Genomic DNA, 21,809 nt, shown 5'->3' with positions numbered 1-21,809 from the left:
TAAGTCTCTCGCTTCCAGCTGCTTTCTGTGTTGCAATGTCAGGCTAAAAAACACAAGGTCCTCTCAGGTACGTAGCTTTTGGTTTGCAGCGTTCTATAATATAGTAATATAACATAGTAACATAATAATATCAAGATCTTCTAGACACCAACCGATAATGATGGAGGAGGCTTGTGTGCTAACCAATAGGAATAGAGGAGATGTGTGCGCTAACCAATAGGAATAGAGGATATGTGTGCGCTAACCAACAGGAATAGAGGAGATGTGTGTGCTAACCAATAGGAAGAGAGGAGATCTGGGTACTAACCAATAAGGATGGAGATCTGTGTAAATTAAATAACATTTTGTTGGTAACATACACATGGTTAGCAGATGTTATTGCGAGTGTAGCGAAATGCTTGTGGTGTAGAGAAATGCTTTTACTGACCAATAAGGATGGAGCAGATGTGTGTACTAACCAACAGGGATGGAGGAGATGTGTGTACTGACCAATAGGAATAGAGGAGATCTGTGTGTACTAACCAATAGGAATAGAGGAGATCTGTGTGTACTAACCAATAGGAATAGAGAAGATCTGTGTGTACTAACCAATAGGAATGGAGGAGATGTGTGTACTAACCAATAGGAATGGAGGAGATGTGTGTACTAACCAATAGGAATAGAGGAGATGTGTGTACTAACCAATAGGAATAGATGAGATCTGTGTGTACTAACCAATAGGAATAGATGAGATATGTGTGTACTAACCAATAGGAATAGAGGAGATCTGTGTGTACTAACCAATAGGAATAGAGGAGATCTGTGTGTACTAACCAATAGGAATGGAGGAGATGTGTGTACTAACCAATAGGAATAGAGGAGATCTGTGTGTACTAACCAATAGGAATAGAGGAGATCTGTGTGTACTAACCAATAGGAATAGAGGAGATCTGTGTGTACTAACCAATAGGAATAGAGGAGATCTGTGTGTACTAACCAATAGGAATAGAGGAGATCTGTGTGTACTAACCAATAGGAATAGATGAGATGTGTGTACTAACCAATAGGAATAGAGGAGATGTGTGTACTAACCAATAGGAATAGAGGAGATCTGTGTACTAACCAATAGGAATAGAGGAGATCTGTGTGTAGACGTCCAGCATGCGGTTTCCGTCCACGTCCACCAGGTAGTTTCCTCTGCTCTCCTCATAGTTACAGAAGAAATTGATTGCTCCCACGTTCTGGGGGGGAGGGGGGGAGGGAGAGAGCGAGAGAGAGTGAGATGGACAGAGAGAGAGAGAGAGAGAGAGAGAGAGAGAGAGAGAGAGAGAGAGAGAGAGAGAGCGAGATAGTGAGATGGACAGAGAGAGAGAGAGAGAGAGAGAGAGAGAGAGAGAGAGATAAGGTATTCATCCAGTTAACTCAGTCTAGACACAGAGAGAGGCTGTGTGTCTGCGTTGTGTGTGTCTGCGTTGTGTGTGTCTGCGTTGTGTGTGTCTGCGTTGTGTGTGCACGCATGCAAGCGTGTGACGCAATAATGCATTGTTTTATTTCATCATCAAAACAGCCTCACACACACACACACACTCTCTCTTGGCGTACCTGCATCTCTCCCAACTGTTTGGTCAGCTCCTGGTAGGGGAGGAGAAGGAGAGAGGGAGGAGAGAGGAGGGAGGGGAGGAGAGAGGAGGAGGGAGGGGAGGAGAGGAGGGAAGAGGGAGGGGAGGAGAGGAAGAGAGAGATGTCAGGTCAGGGTGGTTCCTCAACAGTAGGTTAATGTATCTCAAAATGGCAGTCTATTCCCTCCATAGTACCCTGGTCTAATGCAGTCTATTCCCTCCATAGTGCAGTCTATTCCCTCCATAGTGCCCTGGTCTAATGCAGTCTATTCCCTCCATAGTGCCCTGGTCTAATACAGTCTATTCCCTCCATAGTGCCCTGGTCTAATACAGTCTATTCCCTCCATAGTGCCCTGGTCTAATACAGTCTATTCCCTCCATAGTGCCCTGGTCTAATACAGTCTATTCCCTCCATAGTGTCCTGGTCTAATGCAGTCTATTCCCTCCATAGTGCCCTGGTCTAATAAAGTCTATTCCCTCCATAGTGTCCTGGTCTAATGCAGTCTATTCCCTCCATAGTACCCTGGTCTAATGCAGTCTATTCCCTCCATAGTGTCCTGGTCTAATGCAGTCTATTCCCTCCATAGTGCCCTGGTCTAATACAGTCTATTCCCTCCATAGTGCCCTGGTCTAATGCAGTCTATTCCCTCCATAGTGCCCTGGTCTAATACAGTCTATTCCCTCCATAGTGCCCTGGTCTAATGCAGTCTATTCCCTCCATAGTGCAGTCTATTCCCTCCATAGTGCCCTACCCTATGGGCCCTGGTCTAATGCAGTCTATTCCCTCCATAGTGCCCTACCCTATGGGCCCTGGTCTAATGCAGCCTATTCCCTCCATAGTGCCCTGGTCTAATGCAGTCTATTCCCTCCATAGTGCCCTGGTCTAATGCAGCCTATTCCCTCCATAGTGCCCTGGTCTAATGCAGTCTATTCCCTCCATAGTGCCCTGGTCTAATACAGTCTATTCCCTCCATAATGCCCTGGTCTAATGCAGCCTATTCCCTCCATAGTGCCCTGGTCTAATGCAGCCTATTCCCTCCATAGTGCCCTGGTCTAATGCAGCCTATTCCCTCCTTAGGGTTCTGTTTGGGACGAAGCCTGTGTGCAACACAGTGTTCAGGGTGGGTGTGTACAGTCCACTGTTCCCATGGCAGGGTCACACAGAGGTCACCATTGAACATGACCCATGTCAAACAGAAGGAGCCTGTTAACAGACAGCTATAGTTCCTACTGGTCCATGGTGCTGTTAGTGACGTACAGGGACTCTGTGTGGTTCAGTACCTGTTAACAGACAGCTATAGTTCCTACTGGTCCATGGTGCTGTTAGTGGCGTACAGGGACTCTGTGTGGTTCAGTACCTGTTAACAGACAGCTATAGTTCCTACTGGTCCATGGTGCTGTTAGTGACGTACAGGGACTCTGTGTGGTTCAGTACCTGTTAACAGACAGCTATAGTTCCTACTGGTCCATGGTGCTGTTAGTGGCGTACAGGGACTCTGTGTGGTTCAGTACCTGTTAACAGACAGCTATAGTTCCTACTGGTCCATGGTGCTGTTAGTGACGTACAGGGACTCTGTGTGGTTCAGTACCTGTTAACAGACAGCTATAGTTCCTACTGGTCCATGGTGCTGTTAGTGGCATACAGGGACTCTGTGTGGTTCAGTACCTGTTAACAGAGAACTATAGTTCCTACTGGTCCATGGTGCTGTTAGTGGCGTACAGGGACTCTGTGTGGTTCAGTACCTGTTAACAGACAGCTATAGTTCCTACTGGTCCATGGTGCTGTTAGTGGCGTACAGGGACTCTGTGTGGTTCAGTACCTTGGAACGGGGTCCTGGGACCTCGGTCTTCATGGACGGCCCATCGTATTCAAACTCCAACTGAGTCTTAGCTGCTGCCTTACTCACATACCTGCAGCCTGTACACACACACACACACACACACACACACACACACACACACACACACACACACACACACACACACACACACACACACACACACACACACACACACACACACACACACACACACACACACACACACACACACACACACACACACACACACACACACACACACACAGTTAAGGCAATGCTGTGTTGCTGACTTGTCCTGCAGAAGATCCTTCAGCTTAACCTTAGACAAGGACAAACCCTCCATTCATTATGTTATGCCGTACCAGCCTTAGTTCCTGTCTGTCTGGCCACAGGGTATGTAGGGTGATGTCATTAGTCTGTCTGGCCACAGGGTTATATAATTAGTCTGTCTGGCCACAGGGTTATACCATTAGTCTGTCTGGCCACAGGGTATGTAGGGTGATATCATTAGTCTGTCTGGCCACAGGGTTATATCATTAGTCTGTCTGGCCACAGGGTTATATCATTAGTCTGTCTGGCCACAGGGTGATATCATTAGTCTGTCTGGCCACAGGGTGATACCATTAGTCTGTCTGGCCACAGGGTATGTAGGGTGATACCATTAGTCTGTCTGGCCACAGGGTATGTAGGGTGATATCATTAGTCTGTCTGGCCACAGGGTATGTAGGGTGATATCATTAGTCTGTCTGGCCACAGGGTATGTAGGGTGAAATCATTAGTCTGTCTGGCCACAGGGTATGTAGGGTGATATCATTAGTCTGTCTGGCCACAGGGTTATACCATTAGTCTGCCTGGCCACAGGGTATGTAGGGTGATATCATTAGTCTGTCTGGCCACAGGGTATGTAGGGTGATATCATTAGTCTGTCTGGCCACAGGGTATGTAGGGTGATATCATTAGTCTGTCTGGCCACAGGGTATGTAGGGTGATATCATTAGTCTGTCTGGCCACAGGGTTATATCATTAGTCTGTCTGGCCACAGGGTATGTAGGGTGATATCATTAGTCTGTCTGGCCACAGGGTTATATCATTAGTCTGTCTGGCCACAGGGTTATATCATTAGTCTGTCTGGCCACAGGGTATGAAGGGTGATATCATTAGTCTGTCTGGCCACAGGGTATGTAGGGTGATATCATTAGTCTGTCTGGCCACAGGGTACGTAGGGTGATATCATTAGTCTGTCTGACCACAGGGTACGTAGGGTGATATCATTAGTCTGTCTGGCCACAGGGTACGTAGGGTGATATCATTAGTCTGTCTGGCCACAGGGTACGTAGGGTGATATCATTAGTCTGTCTGGCCACAGGGTACGTAGGGTGATATCATTAGTCTGTCTGGCCACAGGGTACGTAGGGTGATATCATTAGTCTGTCTGGCCACAGGGTATGTAGGGTGATATCATTAGTCTGTCTGGCCACAGGGTATGTAGGGTGATATCATTAGTCTGTCTGGCCACAGGGTATGTAGGGTTAAATCATTAGTCCGTCTGGCCACAGGGTATGTTGGGTGATATCATTAGTCTGTCTGGCCACAGGGTACGTAGGGTGATATCATTTGTCTGTCTGGCCACAGGGTATGTAGGGTGATATCATTAGTCTGTCTGGCCACAGGGTATGTAGGGTGATATCATTAGTCTGTCTGGCCACAGGGTATGTAGGGTTAAATCATTAGTCCGTCTGGCCACAGGGTATGTAGGTTGATATCATTAGTCTGTCTGGCCACAGGGTATGTAGGGTGATATCATTAGTCTGTCTGGCCAGAGGGTGATATCATTAGTCTGTCTGGCCACAGGGTATGTAGGGTGATATCATTAGTCTGTCTGGCCACAGGGTATGTAGGGTGATATCATTAGTCTGTCTGGCCATAGGGTGATATCATTAGTCTGTCTGGCCACAGGGTATGTAGGGTGATATCATTAGTCTGTCTGGCCACAGGGTATGTAGGGTGATATCATTAGTCTGTCTGGCCACATGGTATGTAGGGTGATATCATTAGTCTGTCTGGCCACAGGGTATGTAGGGTGATATCAGTAGTCTGTCTGGCCACAGGGTATGTAGGGTTAAATCATTAGTCCGTCTGGCCACAGGGTATGTAGGGTGATATCATTAGTCTGTCTGGCCACAGGGTACGTAGGGTGATATCATTAGTCTGTCTGGCCACAGGGTACGTAGGGTGATATCATTAGTCTGTCTGGCCACAGGGTATGTAGGGTGATATCATTAGTCTGTCTGGCCACAGGGTATGTAGGGTTAAATCATTAGTCCGTCTGGCCACAGGGTATGTAGGGTGATATCATTAGTCTGTCTGGCCACAGGGTATGTAGGGTGATATCATTAGTCTGTCTGGCCATAGGGTGATATCATTAGTCTGTCTGTCCACAGGGTATGTAGGGTGATATCATTAGTCTGTCTGGCCATAGGGTGAAATCATTAGTCTGTCTGGCCACAGGGTATGTAGGGTGATATCATTAGTCTGTCTGGCCATAGGGTGATATCATTAGTCTGTCTGGCCACAGGGTATGTAGGGTGATACCATTAGTCTGTCTGGCCACAGGGTATGTAAGGTGATATCATTAGTCTGTCTGGCCATAGGGTGATATCATTAGTCTGTCTGGCCACAGGGTATGTAGGGTGATATCATTAGTCTGTCTGGCCACAGGGTATGCAGGGTGATATCATTAGTCTGTCTGGCAACAGGGTATGTAGGGTGATGTCATTAGGCTGTCTGGCCACAGGGTATGTAGGGTGATACCATTAGTCTGTCTGGCCACAGGGTATGTGTGTGAGCGGTGTGTGTGAGCGGAGTGTGTGAGCGGAGTGTGTGAGGGGCGTGTGTGAGCGGCATGTACCTGGTGCAGTGAGCCTGAGGTTCTGCTGGAGGGAGAGGACCAGCTGCCTGCTGAGCAGGGAGGACGCCATGACTCAGAACAACAGAATGAGACAGAGAGAGAAAGACAGTCCTCAACACCTGCCTTCACGCCACCTGAAGACGGAGGGAGAAATGTCATAAACAATCAGAGGACACACACAGAGAGAGAGAGGACTAAGGCATAGGTACAGTTCTCAGAGCAGTGGTTTTAACTGAGAATCCATCCAACAGCACCACAACAAGTCTGTCAGACAGTGGAGAGGTTAGCAGCACAGAGACAGACAGTGGAGAGGTTAGCAGCACAGAGACAGACAGTGGAGAGGTGTGTGTGTGTGTGTGTGTGTGTGTGTGTGTGTGTGTGTGTGTGTGTGGGGGTGGGGAGGCGTTATGGGTGGGGTTATGATAACTAAAAGGAATCTGAGGACAACTGACTGGCTTCATTAATACCATAGTTGCAACATTCTGGAAACATTCCCAAAATCCTATCAGGTTTTGATCAACTGTATAAATCCCCAGGTTGTATAAATCCCCAGGTGGTATAAACTGTATAAATCCCCAGGTTGTATAAACTGTATAAATCCCCAGGTTGTATAAACTGTATAAATCCCCAGGTTGTATAAACTGTATAAATCCCCAGGTTGTATAAACTGTATAAATCCCCAGGTTGTATAAACTGTATAAATCCCCAGGTGGTATTAACTGTATAAATCCCCAGGTTATATAAACTGTATAAATCCCCAGGTTGTATAAACTGTATAAATCCCCAGGTTGTATAAACTGTATAAATCCCCAGGTTATATAAACTGTATAAATCCCCAGGTTATATAAACTGTATAAATCCCCAGGTGGTATAAACTGTATAAATCACCAGGTTATATAAACTGTATAAATCCCCAGGTTGTATAAACTGTATAAATCCCCAGGTTGTATAAACTGTATAAATCCCCAGGTTATATAAACTGTATAAATCCCCAGGTTGTATAAACTGTATAAATCCCCAGGTGGTATAAACTGTATAAATCCCCAGGTGGTATAAATCCCCAGGTTATATAAACTGTATAAATCCCCAGGTTGTATAAACTGTATAAATCCCCAGGTTGTATAAACTGTATAAATCCCCAGGTTGTATAAACTGTATAAATCCCCAGGTTGTATAAACTGTATAAATCCCCAGGTTATATAAACTGTATAAATCCCCAGGTTATATAAACTGTATAAATCCCCAGATTGTATAAACTGTATAAATCCCCAGGTTGTATAAACTGTATAAATCCCCAGGTGGTATAAACTGTATAAATCCCCAGGTTGTATAAACTGTATAAATCCCCAGGTTGTATAAATCCCCAGGTGGTATAAACTGTATAAATCCCCAGGTTATATAAACTGTATAAATCCCCAGGTTGTATAAACTGTATAAATCCCCAGGTGGTATAAACTGTATAAATCCCCAGGTTATATAAACTGTATAAATCCCCAGGTTGTATAAATCCCCAGGTGGTATAAACTGTATAAATCCCCAGGTTATATAAACTGTATAAATCCCCAGGTTGTATAAATCCCCAGGTTGTATAAACTGTATAAATCCCCAGGTGGTATAAACTGTATAAATCCCCAGGTTATATAAACTGTATAAATCCCCAGGTTGTATAAATCCCCAGGTGGTATAAACTGTATAAATCCCCAGGTTATATAAACTGTATAAATCCCCAGGTTGTATAAATCCCCAGGTTATATAAACTGTATAAATCCCCAGGTTATATAAACTGTATAAATCCCCAGGTTATATAAACTGTATAAATCCCCAGATTGTATAAACTGTATAAATCCCCAGGTGGTATAAACTGTATAAATCCCCAGGTTATATAAACTGTATAAATCCCCAGGTTGTATAAACTGTATAAATCCCCAGGTTGTATAAACTGTATAAATCCCCAGGTGGTATAAACTGTATAAATCCCCAGGTTGTATAAACTGTATAAATCCCCAGGTTATATAAACTGTATAAATCCCCAGGTTGTATAAATCCCCAGGTGGTATAAACTGTATAAATCCCCAGGTTGTATAAACTGTATAAATCCCCAGGTTGTATAAACTGTATAAATCCCCAAGTGGTATTAAATGTATAAATCCCCAGGTTGTATAAACTGTATAAATCCCCAGGTTATATAAACTGTATAAATCCCCAGGTTGTATAAATCCCCAGGTGGTATAAACTGTATAAATCCCCAGGTTGTATAAACTGTATAAATCCCCAGGTTGTATAAACTGTATAAATCCCCAAGTGGTATTAACTGTATAAATCCCCAGGTTGTATAAACTGTATAAATCCCAAGGTTGTATAAATCCTATCAGTTTGTATCAACTGTATAAATCCCCAGGTGGTATAAACTGTATAAATCCCCAGGTGGTATAAACTGTATAAATCCCCAGGTTGTATAAATCCCCAGGTGGTATAAACTGTATAAATCCCCAGGTTGTATCAACTGTATAAATCCCCAGGTGGTATAAACTGTATAAATCCCCAGGTTGTATAAACTGTATAAATCCCCAGGTTGTATAAATCCCCAGGTGGTATAAACTGTATAAATCCCCAGGTTGTATAAACTGTATAAATCCCCAGGTTGTATAAACTGTATAAATCCCCAGGTTGTATTAACTGTATAAATCCCCAGGTTGTATAAACTGTATAAATCCCCAGGTTGTATAAACTGTATAAATCCCCAGGTGGCATAAACTGTATAAATCCCCAGGTTGTATAAACTGTATAAATCCCCAGGTTGTATAAACTGTATAAATCCCCAGGTTATATAAACTGTATAAATCCCCAGGTTGTATAAACCCCATGGTGGTATTAACTGTATAAATCCCCAGGTTGTATAAACTGTATAAATCCCCAGGTTGTATAAACTGTATAAATCCCCAGGTGGTATTAACTGTATAAATCCCCAGGTTATATAAACTGTATAAATCCCCAGGTTGTATAAACTGTATAAATCCCCAGGTTGTATAAATCCCCAGGTTATATAAACTGTATAAATCCCCAGGTTGTATAAACTGTATAAATCCCCAGGTTGTATAAACTGTATAAATCCCCAGGTTGTATAAACTGTATAAATCCCCAGGTTGTATAAATCCCCAGGTTATATAAACTGTATAAATCCCCAGGTTTGTATAAACTGTATAAATCCCCAGGTTATATAAACTGTATAAATCCCCAGGTTGTATAAATCCCCAGGTGGTATAAACTGTATAAATCCCCAGGTTATATAAACTGTATAAATCCCCAGGTTATATAAACTGTATAAATCCCCAGGTTGTATAAACTGTATAAATCCCCAGGTTGTATAAACTGTATAAATCCCCAGGTTGTATAAACTGTATAAATCCCCAGGTTGTATAAACTGTATAAATCCCCAGGTTGTATAAACTGTATAAATCCCCAGGTGGTATAAACTGTATAAATCTACGTCAATTATAATGAGGGATGGAGAGAGGCAGAGAGAGACTAACAGAGAAGCCAGTCTCCAGGTCTTTACTCTCTCCATGTTAACAGAGAAGCCAGTCTCCAGGTCTTTCCTCTCTCACCTCTCCATGTTAACAAAGAAGCCAGTCTCCAGGTCTTTCATCTCTCACCTCTCCATGTTAACAGAGAAGCCAGTCTCCAGGTCTTTCCTCTCTCACCTCTCCATGTTAACAGAGAAGCCAGTCTCCAGGTCTTTCATCTCTCCATGTTAACAGAGAAGCCAGTCTCCAGGTCTTTCCTCTCTCCATGTTAACAGAGAAGCCAGTCTCCAGGTCTTTCCTCTCGCCATGTTAACAGAGAAGCCAGTCTCCAGGTCTTTCCTCTCTCACCTCTCCATGTTAACAGAGAAGCCAGTCTCCAGGTCTTTCCTCTCTCCATGTTAACAGAGAAGCCAGTCTCCAGGTCTTTCATCTCTCCATGTTAACAGAGAAGCCAGTCTCCAGGTCTTTCCTCTCTCCATGTTAACAGAGAAGCCAGTCTCCAGGTCTTTCCTCTCTCACCTCTCCATGTTAACAAAGAAGCCAGTCTCCAGGTCTTTCCTCTCTCACCTCTCCATGTTAACAGAGAAGCCAGTCTCCAGGTCTTTCCTCTCTCCATGTTAACAGAGAAGCCAGTCTCCAGGTCTTTCCTCTCTCTATGTTAACAGAGAATCCAGTCTCCAGGTCTTTCCTCTCTCCATGTTAACAGAGAAGGCAGTCTCCAGGTCTTTCCTATCTCCATGTTAACAGAGAAGCCAGTCTCCAGGTCTTTCCTCTCTCCATGTTAACAGTGTAGCCAGTCTCCAGGTCTTTCCTCTCTCACCTCTCCATGTTAACAGAGAAGCCAGTGTCCAGGTCTTTCCTCTCTCCGTTATAAAACTGAACTGATCATTATTCATCAGGGGTCTCCACTTCATTCTGTCACTGAGCAGAGGGCTGACACACACACACACACACACACACACACACATTTTGGCTCGGTTCTCAGTCAGTCAGAGAGTCCAGTGTTTAGCGAGAATGGAGAATGAATGACACACAAAAGCAGAAAGACATTCATGAATGAATCTGGCTTGAACACCGGTGTCCTCTATCTGTATAACACGAGGACGTAACCTGGGTGTCGTTATAACACGAGGACATAGCCTGAGTGTCGTTATAACACGAGGACATAGCCTGGGTGTTGTGTTACAACACGAGGACATAGCCTGGGTGTCGTTATAACACGAGGACATAGCCTGGGTGTCGTTATAACACGAGGACATAGCCTGGGTGTCGTTATAACACGAGGACGTAGCCTGGGTGTCGTTATAACACGAGGACGTAGCCTGGGTGTCGTTATAACACGAGGACGTAGCCTGGGTGTCGTTATAACACGAGGACGTAACCTGGGTGTCGTTATAACACGAGGACGTAACCTGGGTGTTGTTATAACACGAGGACGTAACCTGGGTGTTGTTATAACACGAGGACGTAACCTGGGTGTCGTTATAACACGAGGACGTAACCTGGGTGTCGTTATAACACCAGGACGTAGCCTGGGTGTCGTTATAACACGAGGACGTAGCCTGGGTGTCGTTATAACATGAGGACGTAACCTGGGTGTCGTTATAACACAAGGACGTAGCCTGGGTGTAGTTATAACACGAGGACGTAGCCTGACTGTATAGGACTGTATAGGACTGAACACTGTAGGACTGAACACTGTAGGACAGGCTGTAGGACAGGCTGACTGTATAGGACTGAACACTGTAGGACTGAACACTGTAGGACAGGCTGCCTGTACAGGACTGAACACTGTAGGACAGGCTGACTGTATAGGACTGAACACTGTAGGACAGGCTGACTGTATAGGACTGAACACTGTAGGACAGGCTGACTGTATAGGACTGAACACTGTAGGACAGGCTGACTGTATAGGACTGAACACTGTAGGACAGGCTGACTGTATAGGACTGAACACTGTAGGACAGGCTGACTGTAGAGGACTGAACACTGTAGGACAGGCTGACTGTACAGGACTTAACACTGTAGGACAGGCTGACTGTAGAGGACTGAACACTGTAGGACAGGCTGACTGTACAGGACTGAACACTGTAGGACAGGCTGACTGTACAGGACTGAACACTGTAGGACAGGCCGACTGTATAGGACTGAATACTGTAGGACAGGCTGACTGTAAAGGACTGAACACTGTAGGACAGGCTGACTGTACAGGACTGAACACTGTAGGACAGGCTGACTGTACAGGACTGAACACTGTAGGACAGGCTGACTGTACAGGACTGAACATAGGACAGGCTGACTGTACAGGACTGAACATAGGACAGGCTGACTGTACAGGACTGAACACTGTAGGACAGGCTGACTGTACAGGACTGAACCCTGTAGGACAGGCTGACTATATAGGACTGAATACTGTAGGACAGGCTGACTGTAAAGGACTGAACACTGTAGGACAGGCTGACTGTATAGGACTGAACACTGTAGGACTGAACACTGTAGGACAGGCTGTAGGACAGGCTGACTGTATAGGACTGAACACTGTAGGACTGAACACTGTAGGACAGGCTGCCTGTACAGGACTGAACACTGTAGGACAGGCTGACTGTATAGGACTGAACACTGTAGGACAGGCTGACTGTATAGGACTGAACACTGTAGGACAGGCTGACTGTATAGGACTGAACACTGTAGGACAGGCTGACTGTATAGGACTGAACACTGTAGGACAGGCTGACTGTAAAGGACTGAACACTGTAGGACAGGCTGACTGTAGAGGACTGAACACTATAGGACAGGCTGACTGAACACTTTAGGACAGGCTGACTGTATAGGATTGAACACTGTAGTACAGGCCGACTGTATAGGACTTATCACTGTAGGACAGGCTGACTGTATAGGACTGAACACTGTAGGACAGGCTGACTGTACAGGACTGAACACTGTAGGACAGGCTGACTGTATAGGACTGATCACTGTAGGACAGGCTGACTGTATAGGACTGAACACTGTAGGACAGGCTGACTGTAAAGGACTGAACACTGTAGGACAGGCTGACTGTACAGGACTGAACACTGTAGGACAGGCTGACTGTATAGGACTGAACATAGGACAGGCTGACTGTAGAGGACTGAACACTGTAGGACAGGCTGACTGTACAGGACTGAACACTGTAGGACAGGCTGACTGTATAGGACTGAACATAGGACAGGCTGACTGTAGAGGACTGAACACTGTAGGACAGGCTGACTGTAAAGGACTGAACACTGTAGGACAGGCTGACTGTAGAGGACTGAACATAGGACAGGCTGACTGTACAGGACTGAACATAGGACAGGCTGACTGTATAGGACTGAACACTGTAGGACAGGCTGACTGTATAGGACTGAACACTGTAGGACAGGCTGTAGGACAGGCTGACTGTATAGGACTGAACACTGTAGGACAGGCTGTAGGACAGGCTGACTGTATAGGACTGAACACTGACCCCTCCTGTCTCAGCCTCCAGTATTTATGCTGCAGTAGTTTATGTGTCGGGGTATTCGACCATGCTGGTCATTTATGAACATTTGAACATCTTGGCCATGTTCTGTTATAATCGCCACCCGGCACAGCCAGAAGAGGACTGGCCATCCCACATATGCTCTCTCTAATTCTCTTTCTTTCTCTCTCTCGGAGGACCTGAGCCCTAGGACCATGCCCCAGGAATACCTGACATGATGACTCCTTGCTGTCCCCAGTCCACCTGACTGTGCTGCTGCTCCAGTTTCAACTATTCTGCCTTATTATTATTCGACCATGCTGGTCATTTATGAACATTTGAACATCTTGACCATGTTTTGTTATAATCTCCACCCGGCACAGCCAGAAGAGGACTGGCCGTCCCACATAGCCTGGTTCCTCTCTAGGTTTCTTCCTAGGTTTTGGCCTTTCTAGGGAGTTTTTCCTAGCCACCGTGCTTCTACACCTGCATTGCTTGCTGTTTGGGGTTTTAGGCTGGGTTTCTGTACAGCACTTTGAGATATCAGCTGATGTACGAAGGGCTATATAAATACATTTGATTTGATTTGATTTGATTTGACTGAACACTGTAGGACACACTGACTGTAGAGGACTGAACACTGTAGGACAGGCTGACTGTACAGGACTGAACACTGTAGGACAGGCTGACTGTACAGGACTGAAGATAGGACGGCTGACTGTACAGGACTGAACACTGTAGGACAGGCTGACTGTACAGGGCTGAACATCGGACAGCCTGACTGTACAGGACTGAACACTGTAGGACAGGCTGACTGTACAGGACTGAACACTGTAGGACAGGCTGACTGTACAGGACTGAACACTGTAGGACAGGCTGACTGTATAGGACTGAACACTGTAGGACAGGCTGACTGTAGAGGACTGAACACTGTAGGACAGGCTGACTGTATAGGACTGAACATCGGACGGCTGACTGTACAGGACTGAACATAGGACAGGCTGACTGTACAGGACTGAACACTGTAGGACAGGCTGACTGTAGAGGACTGAACACTGTAGGACAGGCTGACTGTATAGGACTGAACATCGGACGGCTGACTGTACAGGACTGAACACTGTAGGACAGGCTGACTGTACAGGACTGAAGATAGGACAGGCTGACTGTACAGGACTGAACACTGTAGGACAGGCTGACTGTATAGGACAGGCTGACTGTATAGGACTTAACACTGTAGGACAGGCTGATTGTATAGGACTGAACCCTGTAGGACAGGCTGACTGTATAGGACTGAATACTGTAGGACAGGCTGACTGTAAAGGACTGAACACTGTAGGACAGGCTGACTGTATAGGACTGAACACTGTAGGACTGAACACTGTAGGACAGGCTGTAGGACAGGCTGACTGTATAGGACTGAACACTGTAGGACAGGCTGGCTGTACAGGACTGAACACTGTAGGACAGGCTACCTGTATAGGACTGAACACTGTAGGACAGGCTGACTGTATAGGACTGAACACTGTAGGACAGGCTGACTGTAAAGGACTGAACACTGTAGGACAGGCTGACTGTAAAGGACTGAACACTGTAGGACAGGCTGACTGTATAGGACAGGCTGACTGTAGAGGACTGAACACTGTAGGACAGGCTGACTGTAGAGGACTGAACACTGTAGGACAGGCTGACTGTATAGGACTGAACACTGTAGTACAGGCTGACTGTACAGGACTGAACACTGTAGGACAGGCTGACTGTAGAGGACTGAACACTGTAGGACAGGCTGACTGTACAGGACTGAACACTGTAGGACTGAACACTGTAGGACAGGCTGACTGTATAGGACTGAACACTGTAGGACAGGCTGACTGTACAGGACTGAACACTGTAGGACAGTCTGACTGTAGAGGACTGAACACTGTAGGACAGGCTGACTGTATAGGACTGAACACTGTAGGACAGGCTGACTGTAGAGGACTGAACACTGTAGGACAGGCTGACTGTATAGGACTGAACACTGTAGGACAGGATGACTGTATAGGACTGAACACTGTAGGACAGGCTGACTGTACAGGACTGAACACTGTAGGACAGGCTGACTGTAGAGGACTGAACACTGTAGGACAGGCTGACTGTAAAGGACTGAACACTGTAGGACAGGCTGACTGTACAGGACTGAACACTGTAGGACAGGCTGACTGTAGGACAGGTTGACTGTAGAGGACTGAACACTGTAGGACAGGCTGATTGTATAGGACTGAACACTGTAGGACAGGCTGACTGTATAGGACTGAACACTGTAGGACAGGCTGACTGTAAAGGACTGAACACTGTAGGACAGGCTGTCTGTATAGTACTGAACACTGTATGACAGGCTGACTGTAAAGGACTGAACACTGTAGGACTGAACACTGTAGGACAGGCTGACTGTATAGGACTGAACACTGTAGGACAGGCTGACTGTATAGGACTGAACACTGTAGGACAGGCTGACTGTATAGGACTGAACACTGTAGGACAGGCTGACTGTATAGGACTGAACACAATAGGACAGGCTGACTGTAAAGGACTGAACACTGTAGGACTGAACACTCTAGGACAGGCTGACTGTATAGGACTGAACACTGTAGGACAGGCTGACTGTACAGGACTGAACACTGTAGGACAGGCTGACTGTAGAGGACTGAACACTGTAGGACAGGCTGACTGTATAGGACTGAACACTGTAGGACATGCTGACTGTAAAGGACTGAACCCTATAGGACAGGCTGACTGTAAAGGACTGAACACTGTAGGACAGGCTGACTGTATAGGACAGGCTGACTGTAGAGGACTGAACACTGTAGGACAGGCTGACTGTAGAGGACTGAACACTGTAGGACAGGCTGACTGTATAGGACTGAACACTGTAGGACAGGCTGACTGTAGGACAGGTTGACTGTAGAGGACTGAACACTGTAGGACAGGCTGACTGTAGAGGACTGAACACTGTAGGACAGGCTGACTGTATAGGACTGAACACTGTAGGACAGGCTGACTGTATAGGACTGAACACAATAGGACAGGCTGACTGTAAAGGACTGAACACTGTAGGACTGAACACTGTAGGACAGGCTGACTGTATAGGACTGAACACTGTAGGACAGGCTGACTGTACAGGACTGAACACTGTAGGACAGGCTGACTGTAGAGGACTGAACACTGTAGGACAGGCTGACTGTATAGGACTGAACACTGTAGGACATGCTGACTGTAAAGGACTGAACCCTATAGGACAGGCTGACTGTAAAGGACTGAACACTGTAGGACAGGCTGACTGTATAGGACAGGCTGGCTGTAGAGGACTGAACACTGTAGGACAGGCTGACTGTAGAGGACTGAACACTGTAGGACAGGCTGACTGTATAGGACTGAACACTGTAGGACAGGCTGACTGTAGGACAGGTTGACTGTAGAGGACTGAACACTGTAGGACAGGCTGACTGTAGAGGACTGAACACTGTAGGACAGGCTGACTGTAAAATACTGAACACTGAAGGACAGGCTGACTGTACAGGACTGAACACTGTAGGACAGGCTGACTGTAAAGGACTGAACACTGTAGGACAGGCTGACTGTATAGGACTGAACACTGTAGGACAGGCTGACTGTATAGGACTGAACACTGTAGGACAGGCTGACTGTATAGGACTGAACACTGTGGACTTCAGCACCAGAGACTGTCTGTCCTGTGGACTTCAGCACCAGAGACTGTCTGTCCTGTGGACTTCAGCACCAGAGACTGTCTGTCCTGTGGACTTCAGCACCAGAGACTGTCTGTCCTGTGGACTTCAGCACCAGAGACTGTCTGTCCTGTGGACTTCAGCACCAGAGAGTGTATACTAGCTAAACAACATGACATAACAGAAACTACAGTAGAGGAATAATGTATCTGGCCTCTCAGAAATAGGTTAACTAGCACAGGCTTTTCATACACCCTGCACTCTCCCTCTGTCCTGTTCTGCCTCAGTAGATCTGAATAGACGTCGGATGTATAGATGTTGCAGTACCTCCACAGGGGCCGTGCCAAAGATGATGTCATGGAACTATATTCAACTGTCACTTTTAGCGTTGGCGCTGTGCAGCCTAAAGGTCAGAGGTTAAATGATCATAACAATCAGGTAGTCAGTCAGTGTAATTCTGAGGGGGGGGGGGGGGGGGGGGGGGGGACCATGTATACTGCTCTGTATCAGAGAATTCTACAGGAGAATATCAGGCCAGCTGTCTTTGAGCTGAAGACGAAGCACAGCTGGTTTATGCAGCAAGACAATGATCCAAAACACAATCAAGTCGACTGCTGTAACTCAGACTGGGCTTGTGCAAGAGTTGGAATGCAAAATGATGCAAATGAGGCCACACACACACACACACACACACACACACACACACACACACACACACACGGATGTTTCTGGGTTGAGGCTTGTCCTTCAAAACACAAACCGTGGTGATGAGGAAAGCTGCTGTTAAAAGGTTAGTTCTCTCCAATTCGCTCAACTAGCTAAACGACACGCCACAGGACCACACCAGTCCACCCGATCCCCTGTGGCGGAGATTAACACAACAACCACCTGTTAAGCACTTTGTGATAACTCCGGATGTAAGAAAAGGGCTTTATAAAATTAAATGTGATGGATTGGACAACAACAACAACCAGTAACTATAGGAACGGTCCTGGGAGAGGTCACTGTAACTATAGGAACGGTCCTGGGAGAGGTCACTGTAACTATAGGAACAGTCCTGGGAGAGACCACTGTAACTATAGGAACGGTTCTGGGAGAGGTCACTGTAACTATAGGAACGGTCCTGGGGGAGGTCACTGTAACTATAGGAACGGTCCTGGGGGAGGTCACTGTAACTATAGGAACGGTCCTGGGAGAGACCACTGTAACTATAGGAACGGTCCTGGGAGATGTCACTGTAACTATAGGAACGGTCCTGGGAGAGACCACTGTAACTATAGGAACGGTCCTGGGAGAGGTCACTGTAACTATAGGAACGGTCCTGGGAGAGACCACTGTAACTATAGGAACGGTCCTGGGAGAGGTCACTGTAACTATAGGAACGGTCCTGGGAGAGTTCACTGTAACTATAGGAACGGTCCTGGGAGAGGTCACTGTAACTATAGGAACGGTCCTGGGGGAGGTCACTGTAACTATAGGAACGGTCCTGGGAGAGACCACTGTAACTATAGGAACGGTCCTGGGAGAGACCACTGTAACTATAGGAATGGTCCTGGGAGAGGTCACTGTAACTATAGGAACGGTCCTGGGAGAGTTCACTGTAACTATAGGAACGGTCCTGGGAGAGGTCACTGTAACTATAGGAACGGTCCTGGGGGAGGTCACTGTAACTATAGGAACGGTCCTGGGAGAGGTCACTGTAACTATAGGAACGGTCCTGGGAGAGGTCACTGTAACTATAGGAACGGTCCTGGGAGAGACCACTGACACAGTAACTCTAGTGTTGTGTAATCATGGGAGCGACCACTGACACAGTAACTCTAGTGTTGTGTAATCATGGGAGAGACCACTGACACAGTAACTCTAGTGTTGTGTAATCATGGGAGAGACCACTGACACAGTAACTCTAGTGTTGTGTAATCACTGCTACAGTGGGGTGGGGGTTATTATTATGGAACACTGCAGACAGTAATACTGAACAGAGAGGTTTGACAACACAGGGAGAGTGTGTGTGTGTGTGTGTGTGTGTGTGTGTGTGTGTGTGTGTGTGTGTGTGTGTGTGTGTGTGTGTGTGTGTGTGTGTGTGAGATCTTCATAACCTGTGATACTGAACAGAGAGGTTTGACAACACACACAGAGAGAGAGTAAGATATTTCAATGAAACTGAAGCCCCCCCCCCCCATAAAGACAGAGCTCTCAGAGTGGTGTCTACGGTGTTGTGATCATTGTCCCCCCCCCCCCCCATAAAGACAGAGCTCTCAGAGTGGTGGCTACGATGTTGTGATCATTGTCCCCCCCCCCCCCCTCCCTCCCGTAAAGACAGAGCTCTCAGAGTGGTGTCTCCGGTGTTGTGATCATTGTCCCCCCCCCCCCCCCCCATAAAGACAGAGCTCTCAGAGTGGTGTCTCCGGTGTTGTGATCATTGTGTAACATTGACGTTACATGACTCTCTGTAAAAGGTGCTAGATCAACAGCACTGCAAGTTCAACTCAGTTCCTCCAGCCCAACCCTGGGAAGTTCAGTCTACTCTATTCTAGCCTTCCCACCCCATCTGTCTCTCTAAGGACTTGGAGAGCGCTGGTTCATTTGTAAGAGATATGGTGTGCATTTCCAATGGCACCCTATTCCCTATATAGTGCACTACTTTTGACCAGGGCCTATGAGGCTAAAGTAGTGCACTAAAATAGGGAATAGGCAAGGTGCCATTTGGGAACACATCCATGCTGTCAGAAGTTGAAGTGGTTTTGTACGGAAGCCTCCACGGAGCCAGTGATCCCACAACAACATCGCCACCCACATGGTCTAGGCTGTGACCTATAGTAACCTGACAGGTTCAAAAACATCAGAGTCCCTAATGACACCTGTTCCCTGTCTAAAGCACAACTTGTCCTATTGACATCCTTACGATGCATTGTAACCACATCATGATGCATTACACAGAGATGCCATACAAGTAGTTCTTGTTATTAATTATACGGGACTATACCTGCAAGCTCCGGACTAAGAGATAATAGGTATCCGTAAAGTAAAAGTGTTACCGGCTTTTGTTATGCAAATCAATCCTAGCTGCTTTTAGAACCAGAATAAACTGCCTGCCACTGGGCGCTATCAGAAGAGCACTGCGCTGTTGCACAACAACTGTGGCCTAGTGCATCACGAACCGGTTCCGACTGGATCAGTCTGGATCCCTTCCGCAGAGAACAGGCAAGAAGAATTGAGTCTGTCTGTCTGTCTGCAGCAGACTACTAAAAAGGCAGAATAAAAAGCGACACAATGCGAAATGACCATCTAATCTCTAGGCTGCATTAGGACCGCAGCGCTACAGTGTAGTGACGTTACATAGACTAGTGGCCTATCTGGCGGCGCCGTTGACCTGTTCACTAGCTAGAATACCTACTACCTACTCTACTGTATTGTTTTGTATTGTATTGCTAACTAGAATATAGGCGAACGCGCGCACGTCAAGACAGAAAGTGTCCAGAGTCATTGCTAACTAAGTGCAGATGTGTCTTGCAAAGACGATTGAAAAGCGTCTTTATGAGCCATATAACAGCTAGCGCGGTGGGTTCGATATGTCACATGTCTGTGCGTCCTAGTGTGTGCAGAGTTATTTGGTGGTTTGTGTGTGTGTGTGTGTGTGTGTGTGAGAGAGAGAGCGAGAGACACAGACAGATGACAGCGCACAGGGGAACTCACCGAGGCTTCACCCGGTACCGCTGGGAACTTGGTGTCCGCTTGGGTCGTGCGATAAGACTGGCTGGCTGAAACACTTTGTGTAAAAACGGTGGAGACGCGCACTGGAAGGATGAACAGAAAGACTGCCTTTAAATGATCAATCAGAATCTGTCCGTTTTGCTGGGAGGAGGCGGGTCCACGGGCAGGCTGACTGCGGCTCAGCCAATAGCAGAAGCCGAAGTAGTCAAAAGGAACTAATACTGGCCAATGAGCGACGTGACTTCACAGTTCAGCGGAACTCCAGACGATTCATCGAAGCGAATCACGACATCTACGTTCACGAAGTATCAGTTTGACAGAACAGTGTCAATGTAGCGGACTGGCTAAACACGATCCACTCAATGATAAAACTAGGAAACGTTATATTGGACTCATACACGGATTATGTCAGAGTCTCAGAGAGCATGCCGTATAACAACCTAGTTTAAATGACTGATAGGCATGGATAAAGACCTATGTGACCGAAATACCTTTGCTCCTAGTCAATCATTCATGACGCGTATCAACATTTTCCGAATAAGTGACTGGCTACAGTAGCCTATTGACAGCTTTTCAGATGACACCCTAGGCTTCACTCTCCCGACATCTACTGCAGCCCTCATCCCCCACACGTTCTGCCAGTCACATTCTGTTAAAGGTCCCCAAAGCACACACATCCCTGGTCGCTCGTCTTTTCAGTTCGCTGCAGCTAGCGACCGGAACGAGCTGCAACAAACACTCAAACTGAACAGTTTTTATCTCAATCTCTTTATTCAAAGACTCAGTCATGGACACTCTTACTGACAGTTGTGGCTGCTTTGTGTGATGTATTGTTGTCTCTACCTTCTTGCCCTTTGTGCTGTCGGCTGTGCACAATAATGTTTGTACCATGTTTTGTCCTGCTACCATGTTGTTGTCTGTCATGTGTTGCTGCCTTGCTATGTTGTCGTATTAGGTCTCTATGCAGTGTTGTGTTGTCTCTCTTGTCGTGATGTGTGTTTTGTGATATATTTCATTTAATTTCATTTATTTTTAATCCCAGCTC

General features: G+C 46.4%; 1 protein-coding gene across 1 annotated transcript; it reads right to left on the bottom strand.

The window, feature by feature from the left end:
- Nucleotides 1-1,079: 1,079 nt before the first annotated feature.
- On the bottom strand, nucleotides 1,080-21,059 carry LOC139396490 (4-aminobutyrate aminotransferase, mitochondrial-like). Its single transcript, XM_071143512.1, has 5 exons — nucleotides 20,747-21,059; nucleotides 6,327-6,460; nucleotides 3,419-3,516; nucleotides 1,582-1,611; nucleotides 1,080-1,220 (listed from the first exon to the last, which is right to left on the bottom strand). Exons 2-5 carry the CDS (start codon nucleotides 6,394-6,396, stop codon nucleotides 1,098-1,100), a joined length of 321 nt encoding a protein of 106 aa, XP_070999613.1. The 5' UTR covers nucleotides 6,397-6,460; nucleotides 20,747-21,059; the 3' UTR covers nucleotides 1,080-1,097.
- Between the last annotated feature and the right edge of the window lie 750 nt (nucleotides 21,060-21,809).

This window comes from Oncorhynchus clarkii, unplaced genomic scaffold, assembly GCF_045791955.1.
Source record: "Oncorhynchus clarkii lewisi isolate Uvic-CL-2024 unplaced genomic scaffold, UVic_Ocla_1.0 unplaced_contig_7030_pilon_pilon, whole genome shotgun sequence".
In the NCBI taxonomy this organism is placed as follows: domain Eukaryota; kingdom Metazoa; phylum Chordata; class Actinopteri; order Salmoniformes; family Salmonidae; genus Oncorhynchus; species Oncorhynchus clarkii.
Note: the sequence above shows the minus strand (reverse complement) of the source record. Positions and strands in the feature narration are given on the sequence as shown.